Source organism: Felis catus, chromosome B2 (genome assembly GCF_018350175.1).
Source record: "Felis catus isolate Fca126 chromosome B2, F.catus_Fca126_mat1.0, whole genome shotgun sequence".
NCBI lineage: Eukaryota > Metazoa > Chordata > Mammalia > Carnivora > Felidae > Felis > Felis catus.
Genome location: NC_058372.1, coordinates 89,159,349 through 89,177,920, shown reverse-complemented (window position 1 = coordinate 89,177,920; position 18,572 = coordinate 89,159,349). Strand labels below are relative to the sequence as shown.

The 18,572-nt window shown below is 45.5% G+C and overlaps 1 protein-coding gene across 9 annotated transcripts in view; it reads left to right on the top strand.

Moving 5' to 3' along the window:
- The first annotated feature begins 3,180 nt into the window (after positions 1–3,180).
- Positions 3,181–18,572, top strand: part of FAXC (failed axon connections homolog, metaxin like GST domain containing) — an 80,661-nt gene continuing 65,269 nt past the window's right edge. For 5 of the 9 annotated variants that reach the window (XM_019830998.3, XR_006598096.1, XR_006598095.1 and 2 more), the window contains exons 1-3: positions 3,933–4,332; positions 10,100–10,235; positions 14,662–14,742. In XM_019830998.3, coding sequence (XP_019686557.3) covers positions 4,067–4,332; positions 10,100–10,235; positions 14,662–14,742 — 483 coding nt within the window. In that variant the 5' untranslated portion in view covers positions 3,933–4,066. Of the gene's footprint in view, positions 3,427–3,514; positions 3,712–3,932; positions 4,333–10,099; positions 10,236–14,661; positions 14,743–18,572 lie in introns of those variants that run through there. The other 4 variants (XM_023254190.2, XM_045057875.1, XM_019830999.3 and 1 more) reach the window with 4 other exon arrangements.

Below are 18,572 nucleotides of genomic sequence, written 5' to 3'. Positions count from 1 at the left end.
GCTCAAAGAGCTCCTGGTGTGAGACACTGGGTTTGAATCTTGGCTGTATCATTACCTAGCTGTGGGAATTGAACTTGTTAATTTATGTCTCTTTGCCTCACTTTTCTCATTTGTAAATGGAGATGGCAATACTTATCTAATACAGGTTGTTTTGAAAAGTTACTGAAAAAAATATCGACAGACGGGTGTTCAATAAGTATTAGTCCCTTCCCTTTTCCTGTCTTGTAAAACCTCAATTAGAATTAGTGAAACAAAGTCCTTGAGAAAGAAAAATAATAAGATCCCTCTAGCGTGGAGCTTATATCCATGGTTATGACACCAAGGCAGTCAGAATTGATGGCGGTTGCGGAAGGGGTGGAGTGAAGATGTCCATCTGGCTCCCACGGTCTTCATACCATTTCTGTAGCTGAAGGAGTCCTAGGAGGGGAGCTGGAAGGCAGACATATTTAGTTCCCTATACCTTCACCCTGTAGGGCACGGTTCCTACACAGCCCCTGGGGATTCGGCCTGGGATCTGGCTCTACACAGGGGGTTCTGAGGGGCCATTCTTTGAAGAGTCCATCTCCTCAGCTCCTCTGTTAACCTAGTTCTGTTCAGTTCCCCTCTGGCTGTTAGTTACACCACCACCACTGCTCTGGGGCTGAGTCCCTGCCTCCCTTCCTTCTCTTTGTGGCTGGATTGCACCCCTTTGTGGAGCAGCTTTTCCATGTAGGACTCAGTCTGATCTTGCACAAAGTTTGGCTAAGGCTTGCATGGCTGCTGTGCCTTCACAGCTATAGATGCTTTCCTTTTCCTCAGAGCCTTGTTCTCACGTCCTCATACCAAACTTCTGTCCACCTCTTGTATCTATTGACTCCTCAGAGATTCCTGCCTCCTTTCACCTTAGAGAATAAAAAAAAAATTTTTTTTAGGGGTGCCTGGCTGGCTCAGTCGTTTTAGTGTCCAACTTCGGCTCAGGTCATATCTCACGGTTCACAAGTTCGAGTCCCACGTCGAGCCCCGAGTCGGGCTCCGTGCTGACAGCTCGGAGCCTGGAGCCTGCTTCGGATTGTGTCTCCCTCTGTCTCTTCCCCCGCTTATGCTCTATCTCTCAAATATAAATAAACATTAAAAAAAATTTTTTAACGTTTATTCATTTTTGAGAGACAAAGAGGGACAGAGCATGAATGGGGGAGGGGCAGAGATAGTGGAGACACAGAATCCGAAGCAGGCTCCAGGCTCCGAGTTGTCAGCACAGAGCCCGATGCAGGGGTTAAACCCACAAGCCTTGAGATCATGACCTGAGCCGAAGTCGGACGCTTAACCGATGGAGCCACCCAGGCGCCCCTTAAAATTTTTTTAAAGTTTATTTATTTTGAGACAGAAAGAGAGAGCATTTGCGTGTGTATGCATGTGTGCTTGCACACACCCCCACACACAAACAGACACACACATGTGGAGCAGGGGCAGAGAGAAGGAGAGATAGAATCCAAGGCAAGCTCTGAGTCGCCATCATGGGAGAGCCTGATTCAGGGCTCGAACTCAAGAACTGTGATATCACGACCTGAGCCAAGATCAAGAGCCCACCACTTTGTGCCACCCAGGCGCCCCTGCCTCCTTTCACTTTTATACAAACTGAGTTTTAATAATCTTTCTTCTCTGTCATAGGTCTAAAAGCTAACTTTTAATCTGCATCAGATTAAGATTATATTCTAGTTTTTCTCACAGGATTTATTTACACATGCATCTAAAAATAGTTCACCTCATGGTGTCTCTGAAAATGTAAACCACACTTGAACCAAAGGCCACATAATGTTCAAAGAGGATCTGACAAGTCCAGGAATGTCCACAGGCCCCCAAGAGTGAGTGGGGTAGGTTGGCCTACCAGAAGAGCTGTGACAGTAAAATGCAGTAAGTGGCTCTTGGGATCAGACCATTCAACTTCGTCTGGTTTCTAACTTGTTTCCCAGACACAGATTTTGCCAGTATTGATTCTCTCTTTTGCCTTCCATGAAGGCTTTGCTGAAGGTAACTTATGCTCATCCCCGTGACTGAACCTAGACACTCAGTCATAGAGCTCAGTACCGAAAAACAAACGGTTACTTTTTAAATATTGGCTCAACATTTAATGGGAGCAAAGGCTGAGTGCTCTGTGGAAGGTCACAGAAGAAGAATGAAGAATGGCTGGTGTCAGCTCCTTGTCTCATCTGGGCACAGAGCATTTCTGCTCTGATCCCGAACCTGCCCACTCTGCTTCTTGTGAACGAGGCCCCGAAGCCTTCTGGTCCTTCTCCCTGGAGGAATCTGGTGACCACCTGTGTCACTCCAGCAGGCCCTTGGGTTTCACTCCCACAAACCTGCTCAAAGGAGTTCCACTTCTGAGTACACACACTCCTTCTTCCGGAGAGGTCAGGGGTACCTACACACTGCTGTATGGGACCCCTCCCCAATCCTGGTTAGTACCTCCCATATCTCCTTCAGGCTGGCAAAAAGTCCATGTTTTAGGAATATGACAGCATTCCCTGCTCTTCTAAAGGGCTGATGTGGCAGCGGAAGTAGAAGGGAAGGGGGAGCTTTCCTTCACTCCAGTGTCCGCCCTCTCAGGAAAAAGCTTGGAGGGTTCCCACATCCATCCTTTCACCTTGGGAGTGATAGATAAATCCCCGACTTGAATTTCTTTTCCAGTTCCTCCAAACAATTTTAAGCTATCCATGCTCTTGCTAAAATTCATGTGTATATCATAAAACCATGAAACATGACCCTATTGTTTGGACTTATGATCTTTTTAAGTTTATTTATTTATTTTGAAAGAGAGAGAGAGAGAGGAAGGGCACAGAGACAGGGAGAGAGAGAATCTCAAGCAGGCTCCATGCTGTCAACTCAGAGCCTGATGCAGGGCTCAAACCCGCAAACTGTGAGATCTTGACCTGAGCCCAAGAGTCCCACGCTGCATTGACTGAGCCACCCAGGTGCCCCCTATAGACTTACCAACTTTTAAAAATGAAATTAACCATGAAGTTAATGGAAGAAAATTGAAAACACACACACACACACACACACACACACACACACACACACACACACACAGTTTGCGAGATTTTCTGCACCGAAAAGAAATGGAAAACAAACCAAAACACCCCACCTCTGCGGGTTCTCCCCATAATGACTTCAAAGGGGGAAAGACTTGAGCTGGGTCTGCCGGAGGGGAAATCTCTCTAGGGTGCATTGTTGCTGTTACTTGTCAAACCAGACAAGCTCTCCTCTCCGTGAGCACATGGCCAAAGCCTAGGTAACTGTGCCCTGTAATAAGAGTGTTTTTATAAATTATGCAAATACACAGCGCCTTCCTGATGGCCAGAACAATCTTAATTCCCGACCTTAATCCGGGCGTTCGTTCCCAGCCCCCGCCGGGTGGCGTCTCCTGCCTGCCACTCGGCGCGGCCTCAGGTGAGTCCCGCGCGCTCCCCGCTCTCCGGCCTGCGGGAGGGGCTGGAGCGACGGCGGAGGGCGGGCCGGGGCTTGGGGGGGACCGAGATCCGGGCCCTGACTGCAGCTTCCTCCCGGCGGAGCCGCATTTCCAGGCACCTCCGCAGCCCTAGCCCTCGCGCGCCGAGCCGTTCCCGGCCGTGCCGCCTGGAGGCGCGGAGCCCGCCGGGCGCGCCCAGCCCTGCAGCTCCGGCCGGGGCGGAGGCCGCCGGACCGCGGAGATGCGGGGCGGGGGCAGGGCGCGGGGTAGGTGACTTTATCCCGCCTCTGTTTCCCTGCCCCGGGGAGCAATGACATCACGCGGCCTTCTCCAGGCGCCGACACAAAGAGCGGCGCGGAGAGGCCGCTGCGGGGGGAGCCGGCGGCCGCCGCTGCCGCCCAGGGCCCCGGGGCCCCGCCGGCCAGGCCCGCCGCCCGCGGCCCTCGTCCTTCCTGCTCCTTCGCCGCCGCCGCCGCCGCCACCGCCGCCGCCGCCTCGGTCGCCTCCGCCCGCGCCGCCCGCGCCCCCAGCGCGCCGCTGAGCCCGCGCCGGGCCGCGCCGGCCTCTTCCCATGCGGGCGGCGCGGGCCCTGGGAGGGGCGCCCGCAGCCAGCCGCGCAGCATGCACTGGGGGGTTGGCTTTGCCTCGTCCAGGCCGTGCGTGGTGGATCTGAGCTGGAACCAGAGCGTCTCCTTCTTCGGCTGGTGGGCCGGGTCCGAGGAGCCCTTCTCCTTTTATGGGGACATCATCGCTTTCCCTTTGCAGGATTACGGTGGGATCATGGCAGGGCTGGGCTCCGATCCCTGGTGGAAGAAAACACTTTACTTGACCGGGGGAGCTTTGCTGGCCGCAGCTGCGTATCTGCTCCACGAACTCCTGGTCATTAGGTGAGCCGGAGAGAGGGCCCCGCGCAGGGGCGCCGAGAGGGGCACCTGGCCAGGGCAGGGCTGACGCGAGGGGGGACCGTGCCAGCCTCTCGGTCACGCCACCCAAAATGCCCAAGAATCCTGCCCTTACCTTTCCCTAGAGGCAGTCCGTGGTCACCTGCCCTGAGGGGCAGTTCGGAGATAACGGGAGAATTAACCCGGTACTGGGAGGGAAAAACATTGGTCTCCCAATCCTTCGGCGCTAAAAGCAAAAATTCTCTGGGTTGTTGTGGAGCAAAATAGTCTGTTATGAAATGCCCTTAGTAAGATCCTAAGTGCAATGTTTGCAACAATAGAACTAGGCCTTGTAGAAATATTAAGTTACACTTTTATGAAATGCCTTATTTGTTTATAGGTAATAATGCTGGAATGTTAACCACTAACCTTATCTTTTACTAGTTCTCCACTATCCTTCCCCATCTGTCAACATCATCAAAAGGCTGAAATTGCAAAAGCTTCCAGAGACCTCCGGGTCCCTGTTAAAGAGGCATGGTCAATTGTAGTGGTGTGCAGGTTTGATGCAGCCTTAACCTGGTTATCTGCTGATCAGGTATTTAACGCTAAGCACCATATTCCGGTTTCAGTGCCATTGTTGTGTGAACAGTAGAAGATCCGAGGACAGCACTAGCACATGGGCGTGTTTGACAGGAACACGGGAGTCACCCAGTGCCGTAAACAGTTTCATCCCCTGCCGCAGAATGTTTACAGGACTGACTCGGAAATACCAGGAAATGGAGGCCCCTACTGTTGGTACATCCAGAACGACATGAGATCTTTGAGTAGGGTAATACCATAGGCTCCTGGGATGGTCCTTTGGCTTGTGGATACATCGATTTATGGTTAAAATTTCCATGCGTTTGAGCCCTCTGTCCCCGGGAGAAGGCCAGAAGCAGGCGGTTCTCAGTAGCTCAGAAAATCCTTCGGCCAGTATTTTTTAAATAGCGAGAAATGTGTTCACACTGCCCTTTTCCAGCGGGGGAATCCTACACAATAGGCTATAAACAAAGACAGTGACAGGTGACCTTTAACAGGCCTGCGGGGATTCCTGGGCATGGTGACAGGCTAACGTAGGTATTTTGAATATTTCTAGTCTTTGAGAGGGTGGGAAATCATTTAGGTCTGAGGGAAGTACTGGCTTTCACTATTATTTAGCTATAATTGCGTAGTTTTATCTTGAACGTATTATATACATTGAATTCTCTCAGCACAGTGCCTTGAATCATCTAGTTGAACCAAGTAAAAAAAATTGTAAGTGGATTATTTCTCTGGATTATTTCCTACTTTTGCTAGTTTTAGAACTCTATTCCAAGTTAGGAGGCAAGCTGTATGAACAACTAAAACATTTGTGCAGTACTTTAAACAGTAACCCAGTTGTTTCTCAGTTATCTTCCAGCCCAAAGCCTTTTCAGGATCCAGAACTGTGTGACTTCTCACCGGTTTAACACTTTGTGGAGGGGGTGAAGGCACAGCTTCATAGGACCAGCTCTAAACCTTGCTTTAATGACCTTGCAGAAATAGGGAGTAGCCCAGAGCTCATCCTGGGAGCAGGCCACGCCCTGGCAGGTGTGGTTGCTGGACAAGGAAGACTTTCTGCCCACAGAAGTGTCCTTCCCCACTTAGTGGACCACTTGGATACTGACTTCGATCTAGGCGTGTTTAATCCTTGGTTGATTCACTTTTGTTTCTTGACAAATGTTTAAACCCTGGGTAGGAAATATGTTATAACGGGGTAGACAACCCTGTTATTATGCACATAATAAAAATGGCTGCCTGTTTTTGATCCCTTAGTAGGGACTCTTCATAGAGGTGCTTTCCTTGCACTTATTTATCCCTCACAGCTCTCGTTGGATGTTTGATTCCCATTTCGTAGATAAGGAGAGTACAGCTGAGGGAGGTTAAAACACTTGCCCAAGATCACACGGTAAGAGTAGTAGAATCCAGACCTGGGAATGTGTGTCTGTGGAGTCTGTACTTTTTTACCACTGGCTCCTAGAAAGTACCGATGTGAAATAAACTTGGATGGGGGAAGAGGAGGAGAAATGTAGAGAACTGGGGCATTGCTCAGGCAAGCGAGGCCTGTGGCGGGGACCAGAGTTTTTGACAGCCTCTAGTGGCACAAAAAGATAGGGGGGAAAGACGGAGCAAGGTCTGGAACTGACCATCGGAGGTCACAAGACAGAAACTTCCATTTAGGATGAACTTTAAGTTTCAGTTGTCTCAGTTTAAGCAAAACCAAACAATCCGGAATATGCAGGATGGAAAATACACCTGGAAAAGATCACAATGTCTGAGGTCATGGGCAACAGTAAAGTCGTGACCACTTGAATTGTCTGCTGCATGGACTTAACCCCAGTGTATGGCCAGGTCTCCAGTGTCTAAAGGAAAGCTGGCCAGTGAGAATTATTTAGGGAGTTAAATTCATGAGTATAAAACCAAAGGAGTAGTTTGGATTTTGTGCGTGCTTTTCCCGCTGCAGTATTTTTAAACAAATATTGCCTCAACCCTCTACTTTATTTCCTTGAGTGGGGATAGCCTAGCAGTTATCTTAAATTCAATCCATTTGGAAATGTGTTGTGTGTAAAGTGAATGACTAAGTGATGATTTCGTTGTTGGTAGCTCATTTGCACGTTGGGCACTTGGGCTCAGCCTGCCCTAGAGAACTTAGGGAATGACAGCAGCCCACAGGTCCACCAACACCTGACCTCCATACACAAACCGCTCATCAGCTGTACACAGAGGCATTGTCATCTGTGACAGCCTTCATGTTGGGAGGAGGGGCTAGTTTTGCTGCTCTGTGGGTATTCTTTCTTTTTTAAGATATTGTATTTTATCTATTTTTTAAAGCTTGTTTGTTTGTTTATTTATTTGTGAGGGCAAGCAGTGGAGAGGAGCGGAGAGAGAGAGAGAAAGAGAGACAAACTCCCCACACAGGGCTCTAACTCACGAAACTGTGAGATCATGACCTGAGCCGCAGTCAAGAGTCGGATGCTTAACCGACTGAGCCACCCAGGCTCCTGTAGATGACCTCTTATACAGCTCTCATTATAAGGCCACTTTAGAAAATACAGCTATGTAGGTGTTTTATAAAATACCTGCTCCTCTGATCCTAAGTTAGAGAGTAGTTCCGGCTGTGTGGAAGAAGGGCTCTGGAGCCAGAGTGGGTTCAAACTAACTTTGCTTTTAACCATGTAACCTTGAATATGAGAGTAAGCTTCTGGGCTACATGGTTTTCTCATCTGTAAAGTGGGGATAATAACAGTAGCCTTCCTTATAGAGTTAATTGAGTTGAATGTGAAATGCTTAGAACAGAGTTTGACATGTAAGAAAGCATTCTGTAAAAGTTGGCCATCATTAGCTATTATAACTTTTATTAGAAAGTTCCAGGCTTGAGCGACCTGAGTCACACTGGCTGTTTTGGTCAAATTAACTAAGAAATTGCCCATTTCAGTGTACTGCTTAAGACCTTGGGATCTGGAGGGGTGCCTGGGTGGCTCAGTCGGTTCGGCTTCCACTTTCAGCCCAGGTCATGATCTTGTGGTTCGTGAGTTCAAACCCCATGTTGGGCTCTGTGCTGACAGTTCAGAGCCTGGAGCCTGCTTCAGATTCTGTGTCTCCCTTTCTCTGTCCTTCCCCTGCTCACGCTCTATGTCTCTCTCTCAAAAATAAACATTAAAAAAAAAATTAAGACCTTGGGATCTGGAGCTATTAATGACCTGATCTTAAAACGATATTCCTTGGACAAGTTATTTGACCTCTGTTAAGCTTCAGTTTCTTTACCTACTGTATGATACACTAAATTTAAACCCTAACAATATCCACTCGGTGGTGTTACTGTCAACATGAAATAAAATAATATGCATGATGTATACAAAGTCATTGCCATATGCTTGTCACATCCATTCTTATTATGAGATGGCTCAAGTTAACCATTAGAATTAGATGTTTCTGGCCAGTGGACCAGAAGATTTTATATTTATCTCCCCTCTTAACAATTCTTAAATTTTGCCTGGCTAATTTACATGAAAATACCACTCTGTGACTTGAATTATTCGCCTGGACAAAATCAGCTAATTGTCAAATCTAGTTCACGCTCTCTAGGAATAGTCTAAGTGGCTCCTTGATTTTAGTATCTGACCTCCCCTGCCTTTCATCTAGACGAAAATCTTTGTTTTATACAGCAAATATTGCCAGAAAACAGCAAATATTTTTATTCTTTTGACCTGACCAGTATTTTCAAACTGAGTCATTCTCAACTCTTTAAGTGGAATGGACGCTTTGCCAGTAAACTTCTCCAAAAGAGTTTGTTTCGCTGAACGCAGATACTATAGTAAGTGAGCATCCATGGATGATGATACAAAGAGCTTGTCTCTTGCTTGGGTGAAAGTGGGTGTGGGATTAGACTGGGAGTGATGTGAGGGAAGCAGAGGCCCAGGGAAGGCCAAGGAGAAGGAACAGGCTTATCTGACTGGGAAGTGCTTGGGTGGAGGGAAAGAAGGGAGGGAATTGCAAAAGGTTCCTGAGGGTGGCGTAAGAGGGAAGCTGTGTGGAAGACGTTGTAGTTTAAGGAGATATTGTAGTTTAAAGGGATTAAAACTCTGTGAATGAGAATAGATTCTGTGACTCCTCTACAGTGTTTGAGAGCTTGACCAATGTTTACAGATTTTTAAAATTTAATCCTCATGATAATTGGTGCAGAACTGATACTGTGTGCACTTTCCATGTGTGAGAGGAAGAGAGGCCTAGGGTAACATGGCCAGTAGGAAGCAGGGCTTGGATTTGTACCCAGGTGTCCACCCTTGGAATCTAACGTTTTCTCTAATATACTGTGTCCGTTGAAAAGCTGTACCAGGGAAATCCTCCCACCGAAAAAAGTAGCCAAGGAAAAGATAGACATGTGGCTGAGGCTGGAGGAAGGGAAGAGGCAGGGGTATTAAGATCTATGCCTGTGGTGAGAGTGGGGACCCTGGGAAACTGGAGAAGGTGAAAGAGAGCTCAGAGGCCGGGTTCCTTGGTATCACACAGGTGAGAGGCCAGGTGAGGGCACACATAGTTTGGAGGAGGGACCAGAATATTCAAGGTCTCGGATTCCCTACAGACTGGTTCATAGCAGAGTAAATCTGCGCTGTTATTCTTGGGTTCTATGGACAGTTTCATCATATAGTCTAGAGGTCAAGAACATAGACTCTGATTGCCTGGTTCAGTCCAGGTTCTGGCATCTAGCAATGTGACCTTGGGCAAGTTAATCCTTTCTGCCTCAGTTTCCTCATCTATAAAACACGGATAATAAGTACCTCCCTCATAAAGTTATTGTGAAAATTAAGTGAAATAATACCTGTGACCCCCTTAGAACAATGCTTGACACCTAGTAAGCACACAGAATCATTTTTATCCATCCAACTTGTTTGTCCCTGGCAGGTAAACATAGCCAGCTGGAGAAGAGGTGGGCCTGTTATAGAAAGCACTCTTCCTGCTCATAGGGTATAGTTATCATCAGAAGGAGGTTGATATATAGTTACTAAGTCCTCGGGATCATGGTGGTAGTTTGTAAGGTTCTCCCGTGTTTTGGCTAAGCTTCTACTCTAAATGCTTCTGGGTGAGGTAAGCCCCTATGACAAAGAGATCTGCTTGTTCATTGAGGAGCTACAACCCACCAGGGACCTCTGAGGAACTAAGGGAATTGTATGTATAACATGTGGATTGTTCTTTATTTCTGTTTTGGTTTTGGCAGGAAACAGCAAGAGATTGACTCCAAAGATGCTATTATTTTGCATCAGTTTGCAAGACCTAACAATGGTGTCCCCAGTTTGTCTCCTTTCTGTTTGAAAATGGAAACTTACTTAAGGATGGCTGACTTACCCTATCAGGTACTTGTGAACAAATGTATCTTTTTTTTTTTAATGTTTTAAGTTTACTTTAATTTTTTTTTTTTTTTTTGAGAGAGAGAGAGAGAGAGAGAGAGAGAGCAAGAATGAGCGGGGGAGGGGCAGAGAGAGAGGGAGACGCAGAATCCAAAGCAGGCTCCAGGCTCCGAGCTGTCAACACAGAGCCCAAGGCAGGGCTCGAACCCACGAACCGTGAGATCATGACCTGAGCAGAAGTCGGGCACTCTGCCGACTGAGTCACCCAGCAGCCCCTAAACATGTTTTATTTTCATGACAGTCATGTCAGAGGGGGGAGTTCCTAATCTCACACCGTGGGAAGGACTTGCTCTTGGTGCTGAAGGGGTGGGTGTGAAATTAGCAGGGCCCAGTCCTTACTAGACACTTAGCAGAGACTTGATTCTAGTGTCTGCTGATTTTTACATTCAATTTAATGAGGGATCCAAAGGGTATGGACTTTTGTAGGGTTCAGGGTCATGGTATTGCTTTTCTGACATAGAGTAGGCTTTGGTTAAGATTGGATAGGCCTCCTGGGCAGCTACTAATAAAGGTGGGTGCCCACCTTTGCCCCACGTGGTTTTTTCCTTTAGGTTTCTGTTTGACGGCATTATATTTTGTCTCTCATGAACCCTGGGGGGCAGAGCACCCAGCAGGCCACCAGGGAGATAGTTGTGGATTTTGTGAGAGCTTTTCCATGGGGCTCCATGTTGTGTTCAGATGACTTTCAGTGAAACATTTGCCCATTTCAGCATTAAAGAATGAACAGAGGAACGCAGTTAAAGGTATACATTTTTCTGTGAGTTGTGTCTCACAAATTTGACAGGTTGTATTTTTGTTGTCATTCAATTCTATGTATTTTAAGAAAAATTTTCCCTTTTTCTTTTTCAGCTAAGATCTAGCCACATACAATATTTTAATGCTGTGGTTTTTGTTATTGTTTTTTAACTTTATGACCAGAGCAGATAGTCTCTGTGATAGTGATTCTTTGGAATTTGCTGAGGCTTTAGCCTAATGTGTGGCTGGTTTTTATAAACGTTGAAAATAATTACATATTCTCTGTTTGGGTGAAGAGCTCCCTAGATTTACTTGCTTGAGTGTGTTTAGTGTATTCTTTAGATCTTGTATATCTCTGCTTATTTTTTTTAGCCTGTTCTAGCAGTTTCCAAAAGGAGTGGGTTAAAATATCCAACGGTATTTGTTGATTTATCTTTTCTTCCTGCCATTCTCTCGCTTCTTGCTTTATGCAAGAGGTTATATGTTTAGGTACACATCATATGAAAGAACACATTTGTACTCTCTTGTTTCTTTTCCCAGTATATAGCACTCAGCTGAGACCCCCTTTAAAAAAAACTTTTTTTTTAATATTTTTATTTATTTTTGAGACAGAGAGAGACAGAGCATGAGCAGGGGAGGGGCAGAGAGAGAGAGCGAGACACAGAATCTGAAGCAGGCTCCAGGCTCTGAGCTGTCAGCACAGAGCCTGACGTGGGGCTCAAACTCACGAACCGTGAGATCATAACCTGAGCTGAAGTCGGTCGCTTAACCGACTGAGCCACCCAGGCGCCCCTCCCCTCTTTTTGTAATCTTGAATTTTTTATTATCAGATATTGAGATTGATTCTCCAGCTTTCTTTTTGTTCATAATTGCTTGGGATATCCTTCCCCATCCTCTTTATTTTTTGTGTATTGTCTTTCATGGGCAATGTATTACTTATAGCCAATCTAAGACTCCTTAACCGGTGAGTTTTTCCATTTATGCTTGTAATTATTCTCTTACTATGACTTATTTCTAACATCTTACTTAAAGTTTATTTATTTATTTTGAGAGAGAGAGGGAGAGAGAGAAAGAGAGGCAGAGAGAGAGGGAGAGAGAGAGAATCCTAAGCAGGTTCTGTGCTGTTAGAGCAGAGCCCAACGCAGGGTTCAAACTCATGAGCTATAGGGTCGTGACTTGAGCCAAAATCAGGAGTTGGACATGTAACCAATTGAGCCACCCAGGTACCCCTCTAACATATTATTTAGTATTTTTCTCCTTATCATACTTTTTTTTTTTCTCATTTCCTGCTCTGTAACAGATAGATAAAAGAAAAACTTTGTCATTTAAAGCAAATTCTATTTATGTCGTTCTGGTGGTTTCTCTGAAGATCCAAATTTGAGTTTACTTTATCTCTCCCCATTTCTCAAATGCTGTGTTGGTTGGTCCTCTGATGATACGAGTGTGTTACAGGTTCACATGACTCTTGGGTCTCTCTTTTCCCAGCCCTGATCCCAAGTGTGTTGTTGTCTAACGTTTTAATTCTGGGATTTTGGAAATCCTGGCTCTTTTTCAGCAATAAACCTTACTAAGTTTCTGACCAGCCTTATTTCCCATATATCTTCTCTGCCAGGATTATTTCTTTTTATTAGAGCACTTCCTTGATATTTTCCGATTGAGCCTCCATTGAGGCTTATTATGCAGTGAACTTCTAGTGGCTCTGTGTGCCTGACGACGTCTTCATTATGCCCTCACATTTGACACAGATACGTTCAAAGTTCTTTTCCTTCAGGGCTGTAGAAGTATTATTCCTTTGTCTTTCTGCATTGATATTGCTATTGAAAAATATGATGTCAGTCTGATTCTTTTTCTCTTTCTCTCTGGAAGCTTTTAGAATTTGCATTTAATCTTGACATACTTAAATTTCACTATGATGTGCCTTGGTGTGGGTCTTTATGTATCTTGTTTGGTCCTTTCTAAACTCTTTTAGTCTGAAGTCCTTAATCTTTTTTTTTAATTCTGGGGAATTACCAGTTTTCTTCAAATTCTTCTTCCTTTTTTATTTGTTTTACCCTTCTTTCTTGTAAGTGTTTTTCTTTTAAGTTTATTTGAGACAGAGAAAGTGAGAGTGTGAGAGAGAGCAAGGGAGGGGCAGAGAGAGAAGGAGAGAGAATCCCAAGCAGGTTCCATGCTGTCTGCACAGAGCGTAACACGAGGCTCGATCTCACGAATGGTGAGATCATGACCTGAGCCGATCAGGAATCAGATGCTTCACCGAATGAGCCACCCAGGCACCTCTACCCTTCTTTCTTGTGCCTTATTATCCAGATACTGAATCTCTGCCTTTATTTTCTGTACTTTTGAACATACTCCTTCATTCTTCTTCCTTCTGGGTGAATTCACCTTTCTGAGCCATTGTACCACTCTGTTCTCTTCTTGTATCTGTCATACTATTTATCTATTGAGGCCCACTTTTATTTTTCTTCGTAATACTTCTCCTGTGTTTGTATTACAACTTCTTCTCTTATACCTTAGATGACACTTATTATGCTAATTAAAACTGTTTGGTCTGTCCCCATAATCCTGCGTCATGTTGTATTTATTCAGTCTGTTGTTCTTCTGTTATAGTGGTTGTATGCCTCAGGTGTCTATTTTTGTTTCCGATTTCCTTTTACCAGAGATGTCGGCTTCCCTGCCTGGGAATTTGTAGGGGGCAAGGGCGAAAGCTTAGCCTCTGAGGGGATGTAGGAAAAGTAAGGAGGTGAGCCCCAGGCATCCCCAAACCGCTCCTCCAAATGCCTCCTACTGGTCTTACAAAGTAGCAGCATTGGGAGGAGGTGGTCTCCTTAGCCGGTAACAGGGGGAGCCAAGCTTTTGGCTTCCCTGATAGTGACGTTACCCCTCCAACTGCTGATGCCCCCAGGCCTCTGCTTTCTGAGCCAGTTTCTCTACAGAAGAGAAGGGGTGGGGTGGTAGTGATTCTCCTAAGGCGGGGCTGGGATGAGAGGCGTGGCATCCTCTTGGCTTGGGGGCCCCGACTGGGGGTGTGTCGGAGCGGCACCTGACCTGGGCTTCGGGTGAGGGGCCCTGGGAGGGCCTGTGGTATTTGGGGGACAGAAGGAGGTTCTTTATGACTGGGAACTGGAATGCAAGGGCTGAGTCTGGAGAGAGGAACAGAGAGATCATTCAGGACTTTCAAAGCAGGAATAGAGGATAAAATAGCACTGAAGACAGACAAATCTTGAACCATCTAAAGGCGGTGGATCAGAGTTCAAAGATCACTGTTCAGCTTGGTGTTGGCAGTCGGCACTGGAAAGCATATGTCACCGAGGGGCTCACACTGAAGGAAGGAACTGCTACCCAGCAGCTGCCTGTCTCTGTCCCATCATCACTCTTGACTAAATCATATCCATCAGCCTTGGCAGCTTTGGGGCAGTCAGGGTGCCAATACCAAACGTTGTGCTCGGTAGCCTCTCGTGGCTCCTGGGTCTCTTGCGCCCCCCCCCACCCGCCGTTGATGAAGCGGTTCTCCTGTTTGCGGGGCTGTGGCAGCTGCCAGGGCGTGCTCCCCTTTCCCTTCTTGTCTTCACGCCTGCAGGTACTGACTGCTGTGGCCCTGTCCTTACCAGTAGCCTGACTACCTTTGTTCGTGTTGCAGCTGCTTTTAGTTAGTGTGTCTGGAGCAGCGGGCACACATCTCACCATGAAGCCTGAAGCTGTTACAGAGGCCTTCGAGGAGGTGACCGCTTACCCCTTGCAAAATTATTATTTCCTGTGTGTGTGTGTGTGTGTGTGTGTGTGTGTGTGTGTGTGTAATTTTTTTTTTTCTTTTAAAGAAAGGTGTAGGTGTGCCTTTTCTTCTGTGAGGTCTCTATGGAAAATAAATGGAGGGGATGGTCGGTTCGGGCGGAGATTTAGGTAACAGAAAAATGGTTCTGTGGTTTAGAAAGGGATGCTCCGTGCCTGTCCCAGGCGCCTGGGGACCTGTGTGCCATCAGTGAGGGTTTGTGCTCATGTAAGTGGTGCCTGGGAGGTGCTGGAGGGCTCAGCGCCTGGACTCGTCTGTGCAGAGGCTTTTTGTCAGAGATCCAGAGAGCTCTACTCTCTGCCCCTTCTTTGCGCTGTGCCTTAAAAAAAAAAAAAAAAAAGGTTAAGATGCCATATTCCTAAGAGCACGACTTTATAGTTGAAGCTTCTTTATTTTGTAACCTAAGAGGGACTGGAATAAATATTTGATGACCATTAGTAGGAACTCACAAGGCCTTTTTTTTTTTTTTTAAAGCCTGATCTATTGGCCACAGTTATTATCTTCTAAAAATCAGGCTATAAATATTGGTAGGTCAATTTCAAAAACTTTTCATTTTGTAATAATTACAGATTCATATTGGGGTCCTGCAGATGTGGTTAATTTTTTTTTTCCAAAACGAAAATAGCTTTACCAGTGTTGTTCTGATTACACGTAGATGCCATATAGTCCTGATAAGAATTTCAAACAATACTTACACAGAAGTGTAAGTGGAAAATGAAAGTCACCTGCCATCCTGGAGGTTGGAGGTTACCATCACTGATACTTTGGTCTCCCTTCCGTACATTTCTCTGGACATGGATAAGGACACCTACATCATTTGCCATAACTGGTTGTAGAGGAAGCATGTATTTCACACAATGCTTCTTTTTATTTTTTATTTTTTTATTTTTTATTTTTTTTTCAACGTTTTTTATTTATTTTTGGGACAGAGAGAGACAGAGCATGAACGGGGGAGGGGCAGAGAGAGAGGGAGACACAGAATCGGAAACAGGCTCCAGGCTCCGAGCCATCAGCCCAGAGCCCGACGCGGGGCTCGAACTCACGGACCGCAAGATCGTGACCTGGCTGAAGTCGGACGCTTAACCGACTGCGCCACCCAGGCGCCCCTCACAATGCTTCTTTTTAAATAGGAGAAAGAAAAAGAAAGAAAATGGCTCCTTAGGAACTCTCTGCTTTGGCTTTCAGCCCTAACTTTTTATTTTTTATTTTTTTTTATTTTTTAACATTTATTTATTTTTGGGACAGAGAGAGACAGAGCATGAACGGGGGAGGGGCAGAGAGAGAGGGAGACACAGAATCGGAAGCAGGCTCCAGGCTCTGAGCCATCAGCCCAGAGCCTGACGCGGGGCTTGAACTCACGGACCGTGAGATCGTGACCTGAGCCAAAGTCGGACGCTCAACCGACTGCGCCATCCAGGCGCCCCATAACTTTTGATGGTTCTGTTTACTTGCTGATCCTGTCTGTTTTCCCCCACCATCTTTTTGTTTTGAAATTTTCTAAAGACAAGCTAAAAGAATAGTACTATAATACCCATATGACCTTCACCTAGATTCACCAGTTATTGCCTATTTTTGCTTTATTTCTCTTTATGTATACCTTTGTGAACAATTTTTTATGAACCATTTGAAAGTAAGCTGCAGGCATCATGACACTTCGCTCTTCAGTACTTCAGTAGGCATCTCCAAAAAATAAGGACACTGGGGCACCTGGGTGGCTCAGTTGGTTAAGCATCTGACCTCAGTGTCAGCTCAGGTCATGCCCGCATCAGGCTCTGTGCAACAGTGTAGAGCCTGCTTGGGATTCTCTTCCTCCCTCTCTCTCTGCCCCTCCCCTGCTTGCATGCTCTCTCTCTCAAAATAAAGAAAAACATAAAAAAAAATGGATATTTTGTTTACAAAGCTACAATACATAGTTGTAAGGAGAAGTACTCAAGTTTTTTCCTTCTTACACAGGGGAAAACCCAGTTTTTCCCTATTGTGTGTTTCTTGTGAGTCTCCTTTACTACTAACATAAAACCCTTCATTTCTGACACTTCTGACAGATGTGAGGAGGTTCTTCCCCCACACCAGGCAACTCTCTGTGACACCCTCTGGGTGTCCTACAATCTAATTCAATTCTGATACTCTACCTGGATGCACTGTCAGATCCCACACTTTAAAGGCTCAGTCTCACAGACTGTATCTCTCCCCCTCTACAGAACTCAGGGAAACACTTCTGTTTATCAGTTTATTAAAGAATACGGTAAAAGATACAAGTGAATTGAGGTGCCTGGGTGGCGAAGTCTGATTAGTGTCTGACTCTTGATTTCGTCTTGGATCATGATCCCGGGTTTTGTGAGATCAAGCCCCACATTGGGCTCTGTGCCAGCAGTGTGGGATTCTCTGTCTCCCTCTCTCAGAAATAAATAAATAAACAAACATTAAAAACAACAGCAACAACAACAAATGAACAGCCAGATGAAGTCATACTTAGGGTGAGGTGTGGGAGGGTCCCAGTGTAGAAGCTTCTGTCCTTGTGGAGTTGGGGTGGGTCACCCTCCCTCTATGGGTGTTTTTGCCCACTGGAAGCTCTCTGAACCCCATGCTTTTGGGATTTTATGGCTTCCTCACATAGACGTGATCAATTATTAACTCCATTTCCAGTCCCAGAGAGGATGGAGGAGGGGGTGGGGCTGAAAGTTCCTGGCTTCTAATCAAAAGGTTTGGTCTTTGTGGTGACGTGCCACCATCTAAAAGCCATCCAAGGAGCCCACCCAGAGTCACCTCATTAACACGAAAGATGTTTCTAGGAGCTCTTGTCCTGGTGCTTTTATTATTTATGAATTTTTATAAGGCTTTTAGGAGCTCAGTTCTGAGAACTAGGAGCAGAGACCAATGTATATATTTCTTATTATTTCGTGACAGTGGATGCATGGACTTTTTTTTTCCAATGTGGTATAATCCACAGAATTTCTCAAATATCTGAAATTTAGCCAGTGGGAGACCTTTCAAGATGGCTCCAGGGGTGCAGTGAATGTAATGGATATATATTTAGCTGAAAAGTTGGGGTACCATGGCTAATGTAGCAAGTCAGTGTCCCAAGACTTTGGGATTTCTTTTAAGGTTTCACATTCTGCATTTCCAAATGGTGATGGTGATGTTAATACTTCTGATGAAGGCACTTGTCAAACACTTCATTGTGCATTTTCTCATTTACTCCTATGATTCTGGATATCCCCATTGTGTAGTTGAGGAAGTTGAGGCCCAGGGGAGATTAAGGGAGACTCAGAGAGGGACCAGGGTCACACTGAATAAATGATGGAACCAGGCTTTTAAACCCAAAGCCTATGGTTTTCACTGCTTTGCTAATAATGTAGTGTAAGTATAGATTAATCTCACCCAGGGCAGACTTACAGAGGGAAACTTCAGCTCAGAAATAATACAGAGGTTTTACCTCTTCATTTTTCTTCTCAAAATTACTTTCAGAAACTCCCCTCAATGGGCCCAGTCAGACTCCAATTGCTTAAATAAAACAGACCAGGAGTTCTTTAATATATTTAAGGAAGTTAAAGAAAATTAAGTATTCTTTTTAAAATAAACACTTTTATTTTAAAAGTAACAAAACCACATTCTGAAGAATTGAAATTCATGGAAAGATCATCTGCATCTCATAGTCTTGCCGGTTACTTTAGACATTTTTGTGTTTCTCTTTTAAATGTTTTTTGAAAAAATAGAATTCATCTAATTTTTAATTAGGTACGATCATAGTGTCTCTAAAGTAT